The sequence below is a fragment of the Mobula birostris genome, chromosome 2 (assembly GCF_030028105.1).
Source record: "Mobula birostris isolate sMobBir1 chromosome 2, sMobBir1.hap1, whole genome shotgun sequence".
Classification (NCBI taxonomy): domain Eukaryota; kingdom Metazoa; phylum Chordata; class Chondrichthyes; order Myliobatiformes; family Myliobatidae; genus Mobula; species Mobula birostris.
This window is the reverse complement of record NC_092371.1, coordinates 136,616,585-136,636,691: the sequence shown is the minus strand read 5'-3', so window position 1 is coordinate 136,636,691 and position 20,107 is coordinate 136,616,585. Positions and strand designations below refer to the sequence as shown.

General features: G+C 44.8%; 1 protein-coding gene across 1 annotated transcript in view; it reads right to left on the bottom strand.

The window, feature by feature from the left end:
- Positions 1-8,629: 8,629 nt before the first annotated feature.
- klhdc3 (kelch domain containing 3) overlaps positions 8,630-20,107 on the bottom strand; it is a 99,556-nt gene continuing 88,078 nt past the window's right edge. The window contains 6 exon segments of the mRNA XM_072280206.1: positions 8,630-9,212; positions 9,422-9,539; positions 13,070-13,144; positions 19,730-19,770; positions 19,773-19,833; positions 20,063-20,090. Coding sequence (XP_072136307.1) covers positions 9,073-9,212; positions 9,422-9,539; positions 13,070-13,144; positions 19,730-19,770; positions 19,773-19,833; positions 20,063-20,090 — 463 coding nt within the window. The 3' untranslated portion in view covers positions 8,630-9,072.

Below are 20,107 nucleotides of genomic sequence, written 5' to 3'. Positions count from 1 at the left end.
GATTGGAAGCCACACACAATCTATTAAAGGAACTTAGTGGGTCAAACAACATGTCGAAGGAAAGGAACTGCTGATGTTTCAGATTAAAACTCTGCATCAGGACTATATCAGAGAGTCTGACTTTGTCCAAACCTGTTACTCCTCTCCAAGTGCTCTGCTATAACAGCTTCTGTAGTGAACCCCACCATTGATGTCAGGCTGAAGGATCTATAATTTGCCCTCTTCTCTACCTTTTGTTTTTGAAGAGTGGGGTTGCATTAGCTACCTTCCAAAGCACTGGAACAGTATTAGAATCAAGAACTTTGGGAAATAACCATAAATATTTCCATTATTCCTAGAACCACTTATTCTGAGATGTAGAAAATAGGTCAATATTCAGGACAAAGTCTCAGGGACGTGTTCAAATCCCACCATGGCAGACAGTGATAAATTCAAATTTGAATTCTAGAATTAAAAGGTCTTAACGATGACCATGAAAACCAGTCAATTATTATTAAGACCCATCTGGTTTACTGGAGTTCTGCAGGGGAGAGAACCTACCATTCTCACCTAGTCTGGTCTACATGTGACCACAGACCCACAGCAAAGTGGCTGGCACTTCGCAAAAGACCTTCACCAACAGATTCAAGAACAGCTACTTTCCTTCAAACATTTGGTTCTTGGACCAACCAGCAGAATCCTAATAACTGCATTCAGCAATATGGCTGCTTTGATCACTTTGCACTAAAGTGACATTTTTTTGTTCTAATTGTGTACTTTCTTGTAAAAAGTGTAAAATTTCTGTTTTTCTTGTGAATACTGCTTATCTGATGTCATGTGTTGCAAATTTTTCGTTGCACTTGTACATATAACAAACTTGATTTTGACCAACATTCCCTTTGGCCACTCTGCATTGCATCCTTAAAAATAAATGATAAACTTTAGGTCTGTGAGCCAGTAGGGTTGGTCGGTACCTTCTGAGGGGAATAATGCTCATAATGATTTTTGGCAAGGTATACATCTCTAGAGTGAGAAAATATGTGATAGCATTGAACCAGTGGTAGCTTTATTACTTCAAATAAGTAATCACTTTTTGTATATATTCCATATTAACATCAGTACAGCAGAAAATATTACCTCACCCCCCAAAAGGTAAAAAACTCATTTGGAGAGATTTCTGGAGTTTTATCAATGTCATGATATTTTCCATATTGTTGTATCAAATCAAAACAATCTTAAGCTTTTGTCATAGCATATAGAATTACAGTACAATAATTCAAATGTAGGGTTCCACACGGCCATAACCTAGGCCCCATTTGATTGTAAAATGAATATTTAATCAAAGACTGCTTTCCATACTTTGTTTTCCATACTTTCATAACCTATTAATAATCATAATAATTTTCCAAGTCTTTTACGTCTTCCACATCTTCATCTGAACTTTCCACACTCTCTGAGGTGGATGCCTGGTTCTCACAGTCTGCCAGTCTACACATGTCAGTACATCTGAGGCCATTTGCAACCCACATACATCTTGGGAGTGAACATTTTTTTTGGACAGTTACAGGCCAGTAGATCCAGGACGGCATCAGGACTGGCTGGCCTTCCATCCAGTGCACCACCAACTGTTCAGCTTCCTCTTCTCTCTCCATCTTCCATCCACTGCCAACAGGGCTTGGCACTTGTAGGTCCTTCTCCAAACACCAACCTGGTAGTTGGCTCGCTGTGCATGTTTTGTTAAACAGTCCTTGCATGGTGGGAGTTGATGACTTTAGATTTCACCTTTTTTGGCACAGAAAAGGTGATACCTGAGCTAATTGATCTTGGTGGTCAATGCTTTTGGAGCATACAGGAGACATATAAATGCCTCCAGTTTGTCCATCAGTTCTAGGGAGAGGTCCCATTCCTGACCCTACTCTAAGAATGTGCCTCGAGTTTCCCTGTTACTAGTCAGAAGTTTTAGGGCACTTGTCTTCCCTTTGCTTACAAAAGTGCTTACAGTGTCACATCCTGTATATGTGTACAACCCCATGAGAGCCCTACAAACCTCTATGCCAACAGTGGGAGCAGCCTTCCTGATATCTACAAACCTTGTACGGGTTCTAGTGCCACATTTCTGGAACAATGGGGCCTCAATCTTGTCACAAAATGCTAAAGGCATGTTAAAGACATCCATGTCTTCTGAGCAGATCACTACAGATTAGTATCCCTCTCTTGTGGCATGGGCAGCATGGAGGAGTAGGCGGCCATCTGCCTCTTCTTGTTGACACTGGAGAGCTGACACCTCCTCACTGTCTTGAGATGTGATTCTGTAACATTTGTCATTCACAGTTGCATACAGAATCTTCTCCTGTAGCTTTACTCTGTATGCAGCTTTCCTCCATTCATGGACTATGAAGCTAATGAGACTATTTTTGTTTCTGACTTTGGTCAGGAAGCTCCTCCACTGCCTCACCATCTGTGTGCCTGTAATACCTTGCAACTCATGACCAGTCTCTTCACCCCATAGAGATCTTTCACTATTCTTGATAGAGTTCTCCTTGTATGTGTCGAACACAACACCTATTCTGCTACTCTGACTGCCTTCCCTCAGAGCCATACCCAGAATTGTTGTTGCAACATCTCTGAAAGTAACTTGATCACCTTTCACTCTTTGGACCAAGTTCATTCCATCAAGCACCGTAGCAGAGTTTCCTGGGAGTTGCTCTTCTACTGCTACATTTTTCTGCAAGGTTGTGGCTAAAGTAGCTTTATTTGTCTTTCTCAGCAATCCTTCTAGTGTGGACAGGGCCCAGGGCAATGGTCCAAGGAGATGAGAAAGGATATCCTCCATATGTATTCTTCTGTGGGAGGTTCATCATCTGAGCAAAGTAAGGAGACAGGTACCTGGCATAATTCATCTTATCATAGGCACAGCGCCATGGGATCATGGTTCTTAGAGCATGGAGGTGCAACTCCCAGTCCCCCTCACGAGAGGCACGCAGAAGCCCGAGTGCTACGTTCTCTACCATCTCAATGATATCCAGAATGCGGATAGCTCTCCATTGTTAACTCAGCTAAGAGTGGACTCTGTAGCAGATTGTTCAAATTCTGTTGGTTCAAGTCACTGGCCATGTTGTTCACATGGTCTAAGAATGATTTGAAGAAGCTACCACCACTGCAATGCTATCACATATTTTCTAGCACTAGAGGTGTATACCTTGCCAAAAGTCACTATAAGAATTATTCCCCCCAGATGGTACCGGTGGCCCAAGTTTGGGGTTCTGGCTCACGGACTACTAAAACAATTTCACAAGTCATACTGATTTGACTTTGGGGCATCATTTTGTAGATGTGCTGTTTAATAATGGATTTTCCCTGAAAAGAAATATTAAGCCAACTACCTTGATTTTCCTCCTTTCTTGAACAGAAAGGTCACATCTGTAGTTTTCTGATCTGCGTATCGCCCACTGTGAAGATAGACACGCAGTGCAGCAGACTTGAGGCCATTCTCTTACCTCCTGAGGATGGCTGATGCTCAAACTTCTGTTGTCTGAGCAACTCTCTTCCTTCACATTTACGTGCAAGCTTCTGCTGTCAGATTTTTTTTAAAAATTCCAGCTCATTTATTTTCATCTCCCAGTTTCTCTCCTGCTTTTGGTTTTTGATCACACTTCGTTGATTGAGAGGGTGGTATCACCTAGTGGTGCAATGTTTTATTGCAGCCTTTACCATTGCAAAGTGGCCCATATACAGATGGCGGGGGCTGTGGGTGAGAGGGTCTCTGTCTAGTACACAAATAAAGAAAACTGTGGATGGAAATCCTCTGGTGTACAGGCAGAGGGCCAGTAACATTTGGTTAGTTACATTCTTACTGAGATCCATCTGCCCATGCACCAAAGGTCCTCTGACCCACACCTCCCTCCACCTGACACCCATCATCACCTGTACACCCGATAGAGGCCCCGACTGATGAAACCCTCTGCCTATACACCAGTGGATTTCCATCCACAGTTTCCTCTACCTGTGTACCAGACAGAGACCCTCCTGCCGGTCCTCGAGTCAAGGAATTCAGGCGAGAGCCGTGGCGGATCATAACGTCGAGATAGTGAGCTGTTGGTCTCCCCTCTTCTTCTGGCTAGTGTGATACCTTTCTCTCATTCCTCCCTCTCATTAGTGAGAGAGACAGTGTGAGCCTATCTAAGATGTCGAAGTGTTGGGATGGACAATAATTTTTGATGGACTCTAGTTCGTGGCTTCCAGGGGCCTTGCTATGGGTTACATGGCAGGTAGTGGGGGTTGATGTTTTTGCCGGAGCAAGTCGGGGGAGGATTGATGCTTTAGCTGCTGCTTGTGTGTGGGAAGGGGAAGGAGGGGCTTTGTGGTTTACATTTTCTGTCATTCATTGTTTTCTCCCCGTTTCATGGATGTCTGTGAAGAGCAAGGATTTCAAACTGTACACTGTATGCATTCTCTGATATTAAATTGAACCATTGAATAGCACAAGTAAGCACCGAGACTAACCTGTTATAAACTCTCCTGCTCTCACTCTCGAGTACTGTAAAGTAAAACTCGTTGATCATCAACTTTAGGAAACAGGATAGAGCACACACCCCTAATGCAGGGTTTCAACCCAAAATGCTGACAATTTATTTCCTCCCAAAGATGCTGCTCACCCTGCTGAGTTCCTCCAGCAGAAAGTTCAGCAGCACCTCTACCTCCTCAGAAGGAGAAGGAAACTCAGCATGATCCACCGACCCCACGAATTTTTATTGATGCACCAAAGAGAGCATCCTAACCAGCTACATTGTAAGAAATTGCAGAGTTGTGAACGTGGCTCAGCACAGCAGAGAAATCAGCCTTCCCTTCATGGACTTTGTCTCCACTTCCCACTGCCTCAGGAAGGCAGTCAGGGACCCCACCCACCCTGGCCATTCTCTCTTCTTTCACTGGGCAGAAGATAAAAAAGCTTGAAAGCACATACTACCAGGGCCATGGACAGCTTCGATGCTGCTGTTATTAGACACTTGAATAGATGACAGCTTGTTGTAGTGTATCGTAACCCTTTAGAGTACCAGCAACCCGAAAATCAGGGTTCAATTTCACCGAGGTCAGTGCGGAAGTTTGTATGTTCTCCCTGTGACCATGTACGTTTCTTTTGGGTATGCAGCATTCCTCACTCACTCCAAGGATGTACAGGTTAGGATTAGCACGTTGGTGCAGGAAGCATGGAGACACTTGCTTTGGGCTGCGCTGGTCACTGACACAACATGATGCCTTTTACTGTATATTACCATGTTTTGAAGTACATGTGACAAATAAAGCTAATCTTGTTTTTTAGAAAGATGGATTTGACCTCACAATTGATCGTCATCACCCTTGTACCTTATTTTCTACCTGTACAGCACTTTCTCTGTAATCGTAACAATGTATTCTCCATTGTTACTGCCTGACCATTTGTACTGCCTCAAAGGATCTCTATGGGTGGTAGGCAAAACAAGGCTTTCCCACTGGATCTTGGGGCATGTGGCAATAGTAAACCTATTACCAGTGGAATGACCAAGACTGGCTCGGAGGCTCAGAGGAAAGGAAATGGGACCCACAACGTCCCAGTCTAGTAAAATGAAAACAAGTGGAGATGGGTGGGACAACACCAGGAGGCAGCTGGCAATACAGCTATATAGGTCGAGAGGTAATGTTACAGCTACATAGGACCCTGGTCAGACCCCACTTGGAGTACTGTGCTCAGTTCTGGTCACCTTACTACAGGAAGGATGTGGAAATCACAGAAAGGGTGCAGAGGAGATTTACAAGGATGTTGCCTGGATTGGGGAGCATGCCTTATGAGAACAGGTTGAGTGAACTCAGCCTTTTCTCCTCGGAGCGATGGAGTATGAGAGGTGACCTGATAGAGGTGTGTAAGATGATGAGAGGCATTGATCGTGTGGATGGTCAGAGGCTTCTTCCCAGGGCTGAAATGGCTATCACGAGAGGGCACAGTTTTAAGGTGCTTGGAAGTAGGTACAGATGAGATGTCAGGGGTAAGTTTTTTTAAAAGAACGCAGAGAGCGGTGAGTGCGTGGAATGGGCTGCTGGCGATGGTGGTGGAGGCGGATGTGATAGGGTCTTTTATGAGACTCCAGGATAGGTACATGGAGCTTAGAAAAATAGAGGGCTATGGGTAACTCTAGGTAATTTCTAAAGTAAGTAACACTTACAGTATGCTGGATGAACTCAGCAGGTTGGGCAGCATCAGTGGAAACCATGAGTCGACATTTTGGGCCGGAACCCTTTGTCAGGACTGAAGAATGAAGGAGGTGGAAGGATTTGAAGAATGCTTGTAGGCTCAGTTGAAAGACCTGTAATTTGAAAGACAAGGGGGTGGGGGAGGGGAAGCATCGATATCATAGGCAGGAAAACAATGGGTAGTAGAAGGAGGCGGAACCATGAGGGAGATGTTAGGCAGCTGGGGGAGGGGGCAGAGTGAAATAGAGATAGAGGAAGGGAGGGTTAGGGAATTACCGGAAGTTGGAGAATTACTGGTTCTCATACTTAATAACTTCTCTTTTGGCTCTTCCCACTTTCTTCAGACTAAGGGAACTCACATGGGACCCAGCTACGCCTACCTCTTCGTTGGTTATGTGGAACAGACTGTGCTCCAAACCTATTCTGGTACTGTTCCCCAGCTTTTCCTTCGGTACATTGACGACTACATTGGTGCTGCTTCCTGCACCCATGCTGAGCTGGTCAATTTCATCGACTTTACTTCAAACTTCCACCCAGCCCTCAAATTCACTTGGTCTATCTTGGACACTTCTCTTCCCTTTCTCAATCTCTCAGTCTCCATCTCTGGAGACAGACTGTCCACTGACATCTTCTACAAGCCCACTGACTCTCATAACTACCTCGACTATACCTCTTCCCACCCTGCCACATGTAAAAATGCCATTCCCTATTCCCAGTTCCTCCATGTCCACCGCATCTGCTCCGAGGATGAGGTTTTCCATTCCAGGACATCTCAAATGTCCTCTTTCTTTAAGGATCGTGGTTTCCCTTCTACCGTCATCAACGATGCCCTCACCCGCATCTCCTTCATTTCCTGCACTTTGGCCTTCACCCCATACTCCTGCAACCACAACAGGGACAGAGTTCCCCTTGTCCTCACCTACCACCCCCCCAGTCTCCGGATCCAGCACATTATCCTCCGCAACTTCCGCCACCTTCAACAGGACCCCACCGCTAAGCACATCCTTCCCTCTCCACTTTCCGCAGGGATCGGTCCCTCCGTGACTCCCTTATCCACACGTCCATCCCCACGAATCTCCCAGCCGGCACTTATCCCTGTAAGCGTAAGTGCTACACCTGTCCTTACACCTCCTCTCTTGCCACCATTCAGGGCCCCAAACAGTCCTTCCAGGTGAGGAAACATTTCATTTGTGAGTCTGTTGGGGTCATCTATTGCATCCGGTGCTCCCGGTGCGGCCTCCTCTGCATCAGTGAAACCCAATGCAGATTGGGGGACCGCTTTGTCGAGCACCTCCACAACAGACAGGATCTCCCGGTAGCCACCCACTTCAACTCTGCTTCCCATTCCCATTCAGATATGTCCATACATGACCTCCTCTACTGCCATAATGAGGCTAAACTCAGGTTGGAGGAGCAACACCTCATATACCGTCTAGGTAGTCTCCAGCCCCTTGGTATGAACATAGAATTCCCCAACTTCCGGTAATTCCCTCCCCCTCTCTTCCTCTATCCCTATTTCACTCTGCCCCCTCCCCCAGCTGTCTATCACCTCCCTCATGGTCCCGCCTCCTTCTTCTACTATCCATTGTTTTCCTGCCTATGACGTTGATGCTTCCCCTCCCCCACCCTTTTGTCTTTCAAATTACTGGTCTTTCAACTGAACCTACAAGCATTCTTCAAATCCTTCCACCTCCTTCATTCTTCAGTCCTGACGAAGGGTTCCGGCCTGAAATGTCGACTCATTGTTTCCACTGATGCTGCCCGACCTGAGTTCATCCAGCGTGCTGTGAGTGTTGCTTTGATCACAGCATCTGCAGATTATTTTGTGTTTCTAAAGTACATGTTCAGCACAGCATTGTGGGCCAAAGGGCCTGTATTGTGCTGTAGTTTTTCTATGTTTTCTAATACATCCAGAAAAGGGGCAAACCCTCCATCCAGTTGGAGAAGGAGCCATAGATCTCAACAGTTCCATTTTAACCAAGATACCCTTCTAAGCTTGTCCCACTTGCCCACATTTGTCCCATATCCCTCTAAGCCAGGGGCCTCCAACCTGGACCCCCTACCATTAACTGAGGGGTCCCTGTTAAACTTTTCATATCCATGTACCTGTCTAGGTGTCTTTTTAAATATTGCATTGTACCTTACTCTAGGTGAAAAAGTTGACCCTCAGGTACCTACGAGTAAATCAATCACCACTCACCCTAAACCTATGTCCTTTAGTTTTGGACTCCATTTCCCAGGGGAAAAGATTGCATATTCATCCTATCTATATCTCTTATGATATTATAAACCTCTAAAAGATCACCCTATGCTTCAGTGAATAAAAGTCTCAGCTGGTTCAACCTCAGGCCTTGGGGTGCTAGCAACGCCCCCCTAAATCTTCTTTGCACTCTTTCCAGCTTGATGACAGCCTTCCAAAACAGGGTAACCAAAAATTTTGTTTTTATTATTATCATCAGAGAGAGATTGTGAAGATGAAAAGAGACATGGTTTGATGGGAAGCTGAACATGTGAGGAGAGACTAATGGAGGGGAGGAATGGAGGAGTCAGGTATGAAGATAACAAGTAGGGGGCCTGGTTCGGTATCTGCAGTATAATGCAATCCGTAGGTAGCACTGATTCCAACCAGTGGACGTACAGTAAATCTCTGAGTTTATACATGGAAGCTGTACAGAAGGTCAGATGCCAGGAGGGGGAAAGGGTGAATGGTGAGGCACAGTCCAACAGTAAACGCAGTGATAGATGGAACACGGTGAACAAACTAGTCCGTGACACTGGTGACGAGACCGAAGATGGGAACTGACCCACTGCAGAGCAAGGGGCAGGAAAAAGTTCCAAACAGCCACAATGGTCCGACCTGCCGCACCCTCACCGTGCTCTCGACCCAGGCAACTTGCGGCGATCCTTGGTGGCGTTCCGCTTTCTCTTCTTCTGCAGGAAGTTCTCCAGCTTGCCACTCCGCTTCAGCACCCGGTACTTGTCTGCCAGCGCCAGTGCCCGCTGCTCGGCTGAGAGAGGAAGACAGGCAGAAATCAGTCAGGTAAGTGTGGGACCACAACATGCCATGTAATAACAGAACCGCCCTCGGTGAGGGTCAGCTTCTGAAATCCAATGTCCCGGTAAGGTTTGCTGTGCAGGAACAGTCCCTTCCCTAGTGAGGCTTGGCACTTGTTTAACCCTGTGTTTAGACAAGCCTGTCACTCCCCACCACACTTACATTTCTTGAGGAAGTAGGGTTTGCTCCCCTGTTGAACCCGCTGCCTCTGTTCCTGTTTGAATTGTTTCATCCTCTCGCGCTGCTGCCGTGTGTGTTCCTGTGCCTTCTCCTGGTCCGTCTGAGAGGGAAATAGTGAGATACGTCAGCTGACTGCAACAAAACCACACCAACCTGAGCAGCGTCTTGGGTTGCTGGTTCTAATCCCCATGTGTATGGGGTGTCACACTTAGTAGCACACACAGACAGACAGATACACATGCAAGTTGCATACTGCAATACACAAGAAAATAGGCGCAGACTGCTAGGCCCCCAAGCCTATTGCACCATTCAATACAAGGCTGATCTAAGCTGGCTTCAATTCCTCTTCTGTGCCAGATCTCCATACCACTCCCCACCAGTTCTCCCTACTTGCTCTCCCCACACCCCCATGCCAGATCACCATACCCCCCTGCCAGTTCTCCCTACTTGCCCTCCCCACCCTGTGCCAGATCGCCATACTTGCCCTCCCCCCATGCCAGTTCTCCACCCCCACCCCATTCAACGATTGATCAAATATTTATCCATCTCAACTTTAAACAGCTCTAACAATTCAGCTTCCACCAGCCACTGGGGCAGAGAATTCCAGAGATTCATCACGCCGTGACAAGTTGTGAAGCCCCTACATTTTAATGACCAGCTCCTGATCTGGAGGTTACATGCTCTTGTTTGTGACTCTCCCACTGGTGAAAACATCCCAACATCTGTCCACACAAGATATTTGCATGTTGAAAATATTGAGCAACAGCCACAAAATGCTGGAGAAACTCAGCAAGTCCGGCACCTTTGAAAAAAAATGAACAGATGACTTCACCCATCCTGATGGATGGTCCTGGCCTTAAGTGGTGACTGTTCTTCCATCATTTCCTGTGTGTTGTGTGTATGCTTGAGTACACCCAGATCTCTCTGTACTTCTCTCAGTTGCAGCCCCTCTCCATTTAGCCATATCAAAGAAACAGGTCCTTCATCTGAACTCGTCTATAATAACCGAGGCACCTTCCTGAGCCATTTCCATTTGCCTGCGTTAGGCCCAAATTTCTCTAAAACTTTCCTATCCACAATCAGATTCAAATAGCTTCTAAGCATTGCAATTGTACCCTGCTCTACCACTTCCTCTGGCAGCTCATTCTAATATACTCAGCATTCTCTGTATGGAAAACTTGACCCTCAGGTCCCTGTTAAATCTTTCCCCTCTCACCTTAAACCTAGGCTCTTTAGGAAAAGGCTGTGACCATCCATCTTATAATGATCTCTATGAGATCACTCCCCATTCTCCTACAGCCCCCAACTAAACCCCAGAGTACAGAGGAAAATAATCTTACCTTACCACGGTTCAACCTCCTTGCCAAAACACCTCAGGACAGCTCCTCCCACATACCATTATAGTCGCCCTTATTTAAATTGAAGGCTGTGGTTATGGTCCTCTCGTGCTCGTCCTCAAACTACATTTAGAATTCTATCATATTGTGGTCACTACCCTTAGACCTTTAACCACAAGATCCTTTATTAAACCTTCCTCCTTATATGACCACAGCCTGTTCCCAGGTAGTTTCACAATGTCTCTTACAAGGAACGTCTAGATCTCTCTATCTGCTTCTTCTGCAGTCATACCTTCCAGTCCTGGACCATTGGTGAATTTAAAGACAGCAAGCCTAATATTAGTCTAATACTGTGTCCAGGTCATTCAATCCACCTCCTCTCCTCACCCTGATGTACTGACGAGTTTGGAGCTCAAACACCAGCTCGCAACTATGAACCAAAGTTGCTCAAACAGCCAACACATGGTCACTGTTAATCATAATGACACCCACCAGCTTCCACATGCTGTAGCAGCACACTTCACCTGCCCAGTCATCTGTTCTAATTAATTAATTTTAGTTACTACCTAAATTACTTTATATTAGGTTTTACCATGAGGATACAGACCTTGCTCACATTAACGTGCCCTGATTTTAAACACTTGACCAATCAGAATACGCAGAAAGAAAACAAAAGAGAAACACCAATCACTTACCCAGCTATCACGATCATGAGTGATGTGAATTCAGCAGAATTACCACCCTAAAAAAATTTGGGACCCTATCCCAGTAGAGTTCCCTCTACCCTGTCCCATCACATGCTCCAGGGGTTAGACACAAAGTGAAGCTTCCTCTACACTGTTCCATCATACACTCCCTGGGTCAGACACAGAGTGAAACTCCCTCCACACTGTTCCATCATACACTCCCTGGGTCAGACAGGCTGAAACTCCCTCCACACTGTTCCATCACACACTCCCTGGGTCAGACAGAGTGAAACTCCCTCCACACTGTTCCATCACACACTCCCTGGGTCAGACAGAGTGAAACTCCTTCCACACTGTTCCATCACACACCCCCTGGGTCAGACAGAGTGAAACTCTTTCCACACTGTTCCATCATACACTCACTGGGTCAGAGAGAGTGAAGCTCCCTCCACACTGTTCCATCACACACTCCCTGGGTCAGACAGAGTGAAACTCCTTCCACACTGTTCCATCACACACTCCCTGGGTCAGACAGAGTGAAACTCCTTCCACACTGTTCCATCACACACCCCCTGGGTCAGACAGAGTGAAACTCTTTCCACACTGTTCCATCATACACTCACTGGGTCAGAGAGAGTGAAACTCCCTCCACACTGTTCCATCACACACTCCCTGGGTCAGACAGAGTGAAACTCCTTCCACACTGTTCCATCACACACTCCCTGGGTCAGACAGAGTGAAACTCTTTCCACACTGTTCCATCACACACTCCCTGGGTCAGACAGAGTGAAACTCCCTCCACACTGTTCCATCACACACTCCCTGGGTCAGACAGAGTGAAACTCCCTCCACACTGTTCCATCACACACTCCCTGGGTCAGACAGAGTGAAACTCCTTCCACACTGTTCCATCACACACCCCCTGGGTCAGACAGAGTGAAACTCTTTCCACACTGTTCCATCATACACTCACTGGGTCAGAGAGAGTGAAACTCCCTCCACACTGTTCCATCACACACTCCCTGGGTCAGACAGAGTGAAACTCCTTCCACACTGTTCCATCACACACTCCCTGGGTCAGACAGAGTGAAACTCCTTCCACACTGTTCCATCACACACCCCCTGGGTCAGACAGAGTGAAACTCTTTCCACACTGTTCCATCATACACTCACTGGGTCAGAGAGAGTGAAACTCCCTCCACACTGTTCCATCACACACTCCCTGGGTCAGACAGGCTGAAACTCCTTCCACACTGTTCCATCACACACTCCCTGGGTCAGACAGAGTGAAACTCTTTCCACACTGTTCCATCACACACTCCCTGGGTCAGACAGAGTGAAACTCCCTCCACACTGTTCCATCACACACTCCCTAGGTCAGACAGAGTGAAACTCCCTCCACACTGTTCCATCACACACTCCCTGGGTCAGACAGTGCTACCTGACTGTAAAACAGCGGTGAATGAGGACCATGCCAGTTGAAAGGATCTTTTCTGGATATCAGCAGTAAAATCCAGGTCATCTCAGCTCTCCATGGTAAAGTTTAGTGTGCTCCCTTTGTACTGCCGGCCCCAGTCTCGAACAAGCATGCCCACCCTTTCACTTACCATCCTCTGTAACACATACTCGAGCTGCTTCCTGCTTTTTTCCTTCTTCACTTTCCGTAGCTTCCGCTTAATGATCTGCAGAGAAGATGAGAGGGTCTGAAATCAGACATACAACTTCAAGCTTTTCAGCCTCACAACTCAATCCACACCATGTTCCCCCATCCCATCCCTACACAGTGGGATATGCAACCCCACCAATTCACTCGGTGCCTTCTTCCCAGCTCACGCGTGGCACAGCTAAAACAGCTGCTGCCTCACAGCCCCAGAAATCCAGCTGGATCACAAACTCAGTTGTCATCAGAGTGGAGGTTGCACATTCTTCCTGTGACCATGTGGGCTTCCTATATTTCCTCCCAACCCAAAGATATGCAGATTCAGCAGACTAACTGGCTGCTCTAAAACAAAACCTAGTGTGTGTGTGGGAAAAATTAAATTAGGAGTTTGGAATACTTGTATTAAGATGTACAAGTCATTGATGAGGTCAACTTTGGAATATTATGTGGCGTTTTGGTCACCTACCTAAATGAAAGATATCAGTAAGTTTGAAAGAGTACAAGGAAAATTACAAGGATGTTGCCAGGACTTGAGGATCTGAGTTATAGGGTTTTTTTTTTTTTTTACCCCTTGGAGTATAGAAAGATAAGGGAGATCTGATTGAAATTATGAGGAGCATAGATAGAGCAAATGCAAGCAGCATGAGAGTCTAGAACTAAAGGTTCATAGGTTAAGAATGAAAGATGTAATACTTAAGGAAAACCTCTTCATTCAAAAGGTAGTACAAGTGTGGAATGAACCGTTAGTGGAAGTGGTAGATGCAGGCTCGATTGCAACATTGAAGAGAAGTTTGGATAAGTACATGGATGGGAGGGGTATGGATGCCCATGGTCCAGGTGCAGGTTGATGGGAGGCAGAGTAACAGTGGGGCACAGACCAGAGGGGCCAAAGGGCCTGTTTCTGTACTGTAGTGTCCTCTGACTGATTCCCTTGGACTCTGACAAAAAGGGGTCATTTGCAGGTGTCCCTAAAGAAGATACAGGAGACATATGGACAAATCACAGAGAACAAAAGAGCAGCAGGGTTCCATTAGTAGGGGATTTCTACTTCCCTACTAACTGGATTTGCTTTTAGTGAAAGTCAAAGAGGGACCAGAATTATCTATGTTTAGGAGAGTTTTTATGGTAAAGGGCAAGGATGGTCTAGAAATTCAGGCCCTGAATTGGGGTGGGGGGGTGGAGGCTGCCCTCTATGTTAAAAAATCATAGACTGCAGAAAACAGGCCATTTCAGTCCATCTTGCCCATGGCCAATGATTTACATTAAATCCACTTGCCTGCATTAGACCCATACCAGTCTATGCCTTTCCTATCCATGTCACTGTTCAACACCTTTTAAATGCTGGAACTGAATCCATCTCCACACCTCTACTGGCAGCTCAGTATGCGAAAATCTTTACCCCTCAGATCTCTTCTAAATTTCTCCCCTCTCACCTTCAAACTATGCCCTCTAGCTCTAAACTCCCCACCCAAGGAAAAAGATTCTGATTATCTAATTCCCTCAAAAGGTTGCCCCTCAGTCTCATACACTCTAGTCAGAATAAACCCAGTCTACCCAATCTCTCCTTATAAATGGGTCTACTGCTGATTGCCATCATTAAAGATTTGGATGAGAATCTAGGTGGCATGATTCGCAAGTTTGGAAATGACACTAACATTGGTGGCATGGTAGATAGTGAAGATTGTTTAAGGTAGATTGTGTAGGATATAGATCAACTGGGAAGGAGACAAAGGAATTGCAGATGGATTTTAACACAGACAAGTTCAAAGGGATGCACTTTGGGAAGTTAGGACTTTCACAGTAATAACAGGACTCTGGAGAGCATCGTACAACAGAGTCTCAGGGATACAAATACATAGTTCGCTCAAAGCAGACACAGATGGACAAGTTGGTGAAGTAGGCATATGCCACACTTGCCTTCACTGGATGAGGGCATGAAGTACAGGAGTTGGGATGTCAAGTGACTGTTGTACAAGATGTTGGTGAGACCACACTCTAGTACTGAGTGCTGTTCTGCTCATCATACTATAGAAAGGACATTATTAAGCTAGAGAGGATGCAGAAAAGGTTCACCAGAATGCTTCCAGAGTCTGGGCTGGGAAGTTAATTAAAAAATAAGGAGGGTCAGCAAGAGAGCACAAATTATCACCGAGGACAAGATCCAAGAAAAATACCAATACATTTTCCAAAGTGTATCTAGAACCAGAGGTAATCAGACAAAGAATAGAGCCCATTAGAGATCAAACAATAGAGGACAATTTTTTTTAAGGTGAGAAGGGGAGAGTTTAAGGAAATTGCGTGGGGCAATTATTTTTTTTTTTTAAGTGGTAGATGCCTGGAACTTGCTGCCAGGGGAGTTGGAAGCTGATGTGTTCCTTTGCTAAACTGTGTTAAAATGACAATCTGTCCATGGTGCAAGGACATGGGTAAGGTCTGAAATTAATACTTCTTATCTGCCCTCAATGAGAAAGACATTACAGTTTTCAGATAAAGGACTGTAACGTTCTGGAAATACGTTATCATTGCAGAATTAAAAGATGGATAAATCCCCAGGGTTTAATGTAATATATTCCTTGCTGCTGTGGGAGGCAAGGGAGGAGATTGCTGGGATCCTGACAGAGATTTACATCTTCACTGGCTACAGGTGAGGCACCAGATGACAGGAGGGCAGCAAAGGTAGTTCCTTCAGAGAAGAGCAGCAGAGATCAGCAAGGAAGCTCCAGACCTGCAAGTCTAATGCCAGTGATTGGGAAGTTAAAGGAAATCATTCTTAAGGATTGGATTAGCCCACACTTGGAGAGATGGGATTAGCAGGGGGAGGTCCTTGTGGATCAATTTGACTGTATTTTTGCCATCCCCCACGTGCTACAACTACGTCCTTTATAGGTTTTGACTTTCCCACGGGGCGGAGAAACTGTTACTCTCACCTTACAGGATATAGAACAGTACATCATAGCAACAGACCCTTTGGCCCACAATGTTGTACAGAACCAATTAAATTAGTAATCAAATGGGCAATTAAACTAATTCCTTTCACCTGCACAATACCCATATAGTTTCATTTCCCTCATTTTTATTTGCCTATCTAAATATCCCTTAAAAATCCCAAATATACCTACATCTATCGCCACCTTCAGCAGTGCATTTACACATTCTCTGCGTTAACAAAACACTTGCCCCTCACATCTCCTTTGAACTTGCTCCCTCTCACCTTAAATGCACACCCTCTGGTATTAGACGTTTGAACCTTGGGAGAGATACCCTCGGCCTACTCTATCTATATTTTGTTAATGTTATTGCTCATTCTCCTACATTTCCAAGAATAAAGACCAAACCTGATCAACCTCTCCCTGTAACTTTTCATTACTCAACAGTTTGACAAAGTATTTTCTAATAATAGGGTGACCAAAACCGTACACAGCAGCCCAAGTGCAACTTCACCAATGACTTACACAACTGCAACACAATGCCCTATATTCAACACCCTGATGTCCTATATTCAATGACTGATATGGCCAATAAGTTTGCAGATGACGTGCAAGTTGGTGGTGCTGTTAACTTTGAGGGTAGTCAAGGTTGCAGGATACGATTGATGAGGTGAACATAGTAACCGCAGATGATGCATTTATGAGGCCCAAGGATAGGACGTACACAATGGATAGTGGGGCTCTAGGGAATATTATGGAACGTCAGTGTACATGTCCAAAAATTCCCACCTTGGTGAATAAGGCGAAGGTGACATGCAGGATACTTGAATAGGAAGATAGGGATGTTCTGGCAGAACTTTATAAAAGATTGGTGGGGAATAGCTGGAATATTGCGACAGCACAGACAATAACATTTGATTTGATTACAGAGACACTGTCACAGTGCCAAGGGCTGGATGCTCAATATTCTGGAAGAACAGGCCAAAAGTGAAAGGAGGCAGGGTATATGAGCAGCATTGAACTGTGATATAGAGGCTGTAATGTAGAATTGCTCTGTCTTGCAACCATGAGTAGCAGATGAATGACAACATAGCTGGAACTAGTGTACGGGCCCTGAAAATGTGAACTCCAAATGGGAGGGAGCATGAATGAGGAAATGCCTAGGGCACATCTAAAAGAAACTGCAGTTGTCATGGGAGATTGCAACCTACGTGATAATTGGACAAACCAAACTGGTAAAGCTATTGTCAAGGATTTTGTGAGTGTACCATGATTGCTTCTTAAAACTGTATGAAATAGAACCTACCAGAAAACAAGCTATTTTAGATTTGGTCATGAATAATGAGGAAGGATTAAAGAGGCTACTGACCATAATAATGATAGAATTCCAGGTGCATTTGAGTGTGAAAGCCGCAGGATTAAAACTACTGATTGCAATTAAAAAAAGACAATATAAAGGTGGAGTTGTCCAAGATGGGAAAATAAGCTGAGAGACAAAACCAAAGGAACACAAATAGCAGATATTCAAACAGCTGATCTGTAACACTCAGCAGGAATTTCTCAGTTAGAAAGAGGATCCCATGAGAATTAATCTGTGGTTAGCAGAGGAGGACAAAGGAAATATTGAATTGAAAAGTAGGTCAGACAAGGCGTCAACAGCTGGTGGCAAGGCAGAGGACTGGGAGGATTTAGGATTTCGTAGTGAAGGATTAAAAAGCTCATAAGGAAGAAAAAAATGACTTTGAGAAAAAAAATTGTGTAATATCAAATCAGACAGAGTTTCCATGTATAGATAAGCAGCAAGCAACTACGTGTCTGTCTGCTATAGAAAACAAAGCTGGTGAATTCCTAACAAGAAGTAAATGACAGATATGTTAAATAAACTTTTTGCATCAATCTTCATGGCGAAGAACTGAAACTACCCCATGATAACAGATGGACTGATTTCTACAGAGGGGAACTTGTAAAGATCCCAACCACAAGGGCCAGAGTATTAGAGAAACTCATGGATGTAAAGGTGGATAAGTCACCAGGACCCAGAGGTCTGTAGACAGGAGTTTGAAAAGATGTGACTGCAGGGAGAGTGGACTGGATGGATGAAATTCTACAAAACTCACTAATTTCTAGGAGGTACAGAAAATGGGAAATTATCCAATGTTCAAAAAGGGAGAATGACAAAAGGTGGGAAACTACAGGCCAGGTAAAGAACTAACTAGCAAAGTGCTAGAGATGGCAATCAAAGAGGAAATAACCAAACAATTAGAAAAGCTAACTATAATCAAACCCTGTTAATGCTCTATAAAACGTAAATCATGAGTGACAAATTGAGTTGAATATTTGAGGATGGGACAAGGAGAGTTGAAAGAGTTGAACTTGTAGAGGTATTGTAATTAGCTTCCAAAAGGCACTTAATAGTATGCCATAGAAACTGGCGCATAAATTAAGAGGCCAAGGTACTGTGTTAGCATGGTTTGAAAACTGTTTGGGATGTTGTTGGAACAAATGGATCGTTTTCAGGCTGCAGGGATGTAGCTGGTGGAGTACCACAAGAATTGTTTCTTGGCCTGTAATGGTTTATTACCAGAGAAGGGAACAAAATACAAGTTTTCCAAACTTGCTGATGATATGGAAGCTAGTGGAAAAACATATTGTGATAAAGGCATAGTGATTTTGAAACAGGATATGGAGACAGTGAAAACCTGGCAAATTGAGTTTAATGTGGGGAAATGTGAGGACATGCACTCCAGTCAGAGAAATCAAAAGACCTATTATCTAAACAGGGAGAGACTGCAAGTGAGTGGCTCAGACAGATCTAGATGTTCTAGTGCATGAATCACAAAAAAGTTAGAAAACATACCCAATAGAGTTAAGAAGGTAAATGACGTGTTTGACCTTATTGTAAAGGGTTTGGAGTTTAAACATAGGGAGGTTTTGAAACAATTGTGTTGGAGGTCACATCTGATATACTGTGCATAGTTTTGGTCCCCCTCACATAAAAAATATTCAGGTTGAGTAGCCCTTATCCAAGATGCTTGGGGCCAGAAGTGTTTTGGATTTTGGAACATATAATGAGACAGCTTGAGATCACCATCATTTCTGACTCTTAATTTTTGTGCTACTGGTAAGCAGTCTTTGTCTTTCACTTGTTCATTACTCGTACTGTATGTACTAAACAGTAAAAATTATGACATACCATTAATGTAATGAAATTACGTGTGCAGGGTAACAAGAGCAGCGTGGGGTGAATACCTGAATCAGCTGTTGAACAGCAACAAACAATGGCAGCTTTCAGTCTCCACCTACGAAGCCAAAAGTTTACACCAACACTATTTGTATTCTACGCAAGGTATAAAAACAACCAGCATTGTAGACTTGTCCTGGTGTTAGATTTTCATCAGTGATGAGTATTTGTCTGCTGCTTCATGATCAGCAGATGTGTTATCACCACAAGTCTTTTAAAGTGTCAAGTCATGCCTTTTCTTAAATTTCTGCCAACAGTCTGCTGAAATATTCATAATACCTTCAACTTTCAGTTTATTATGATAGAGTTGGCTTGTTTTCTACTCAGCATACTGTTAAGAGACCTATATTTCACTCCAGTGATGACAAATCTATTCTTTTGCCCCCTACTCCCCAACACTGTATGTCTTTCCAATGAGAGATCTCCCAGCCTCACTCACCTCTTTCTCTTTACTCCGGACCTCAGTGAGGAAGGCATAGTTTTGTCAAAGATCTCGGGGTTGTAGTCACCAGACAGATCATCAAATCGGGGATCCCTCACCACCTGCCAATGGCAAAAGGCTCAACATGAGGATTCACACTCTCCCCCCGCTCCACAAACACCCTCCCATCCTGGAATCAAAGCTGCCAGAAACACTGGGGAGGGGTGTCTCCCAAAATCATCGACAACCTGTGACACCTGCCCGCTACCCTCCCCAGCTGGACCTCCAATCTGCCCTTGAACTACCCCTACTGTTGAATGACAATCAGCCCCTGGAGACTGCACTACCTACCCCAGCCCCAAAACTAACATTCCTACTGCTAGGATATACTGTACA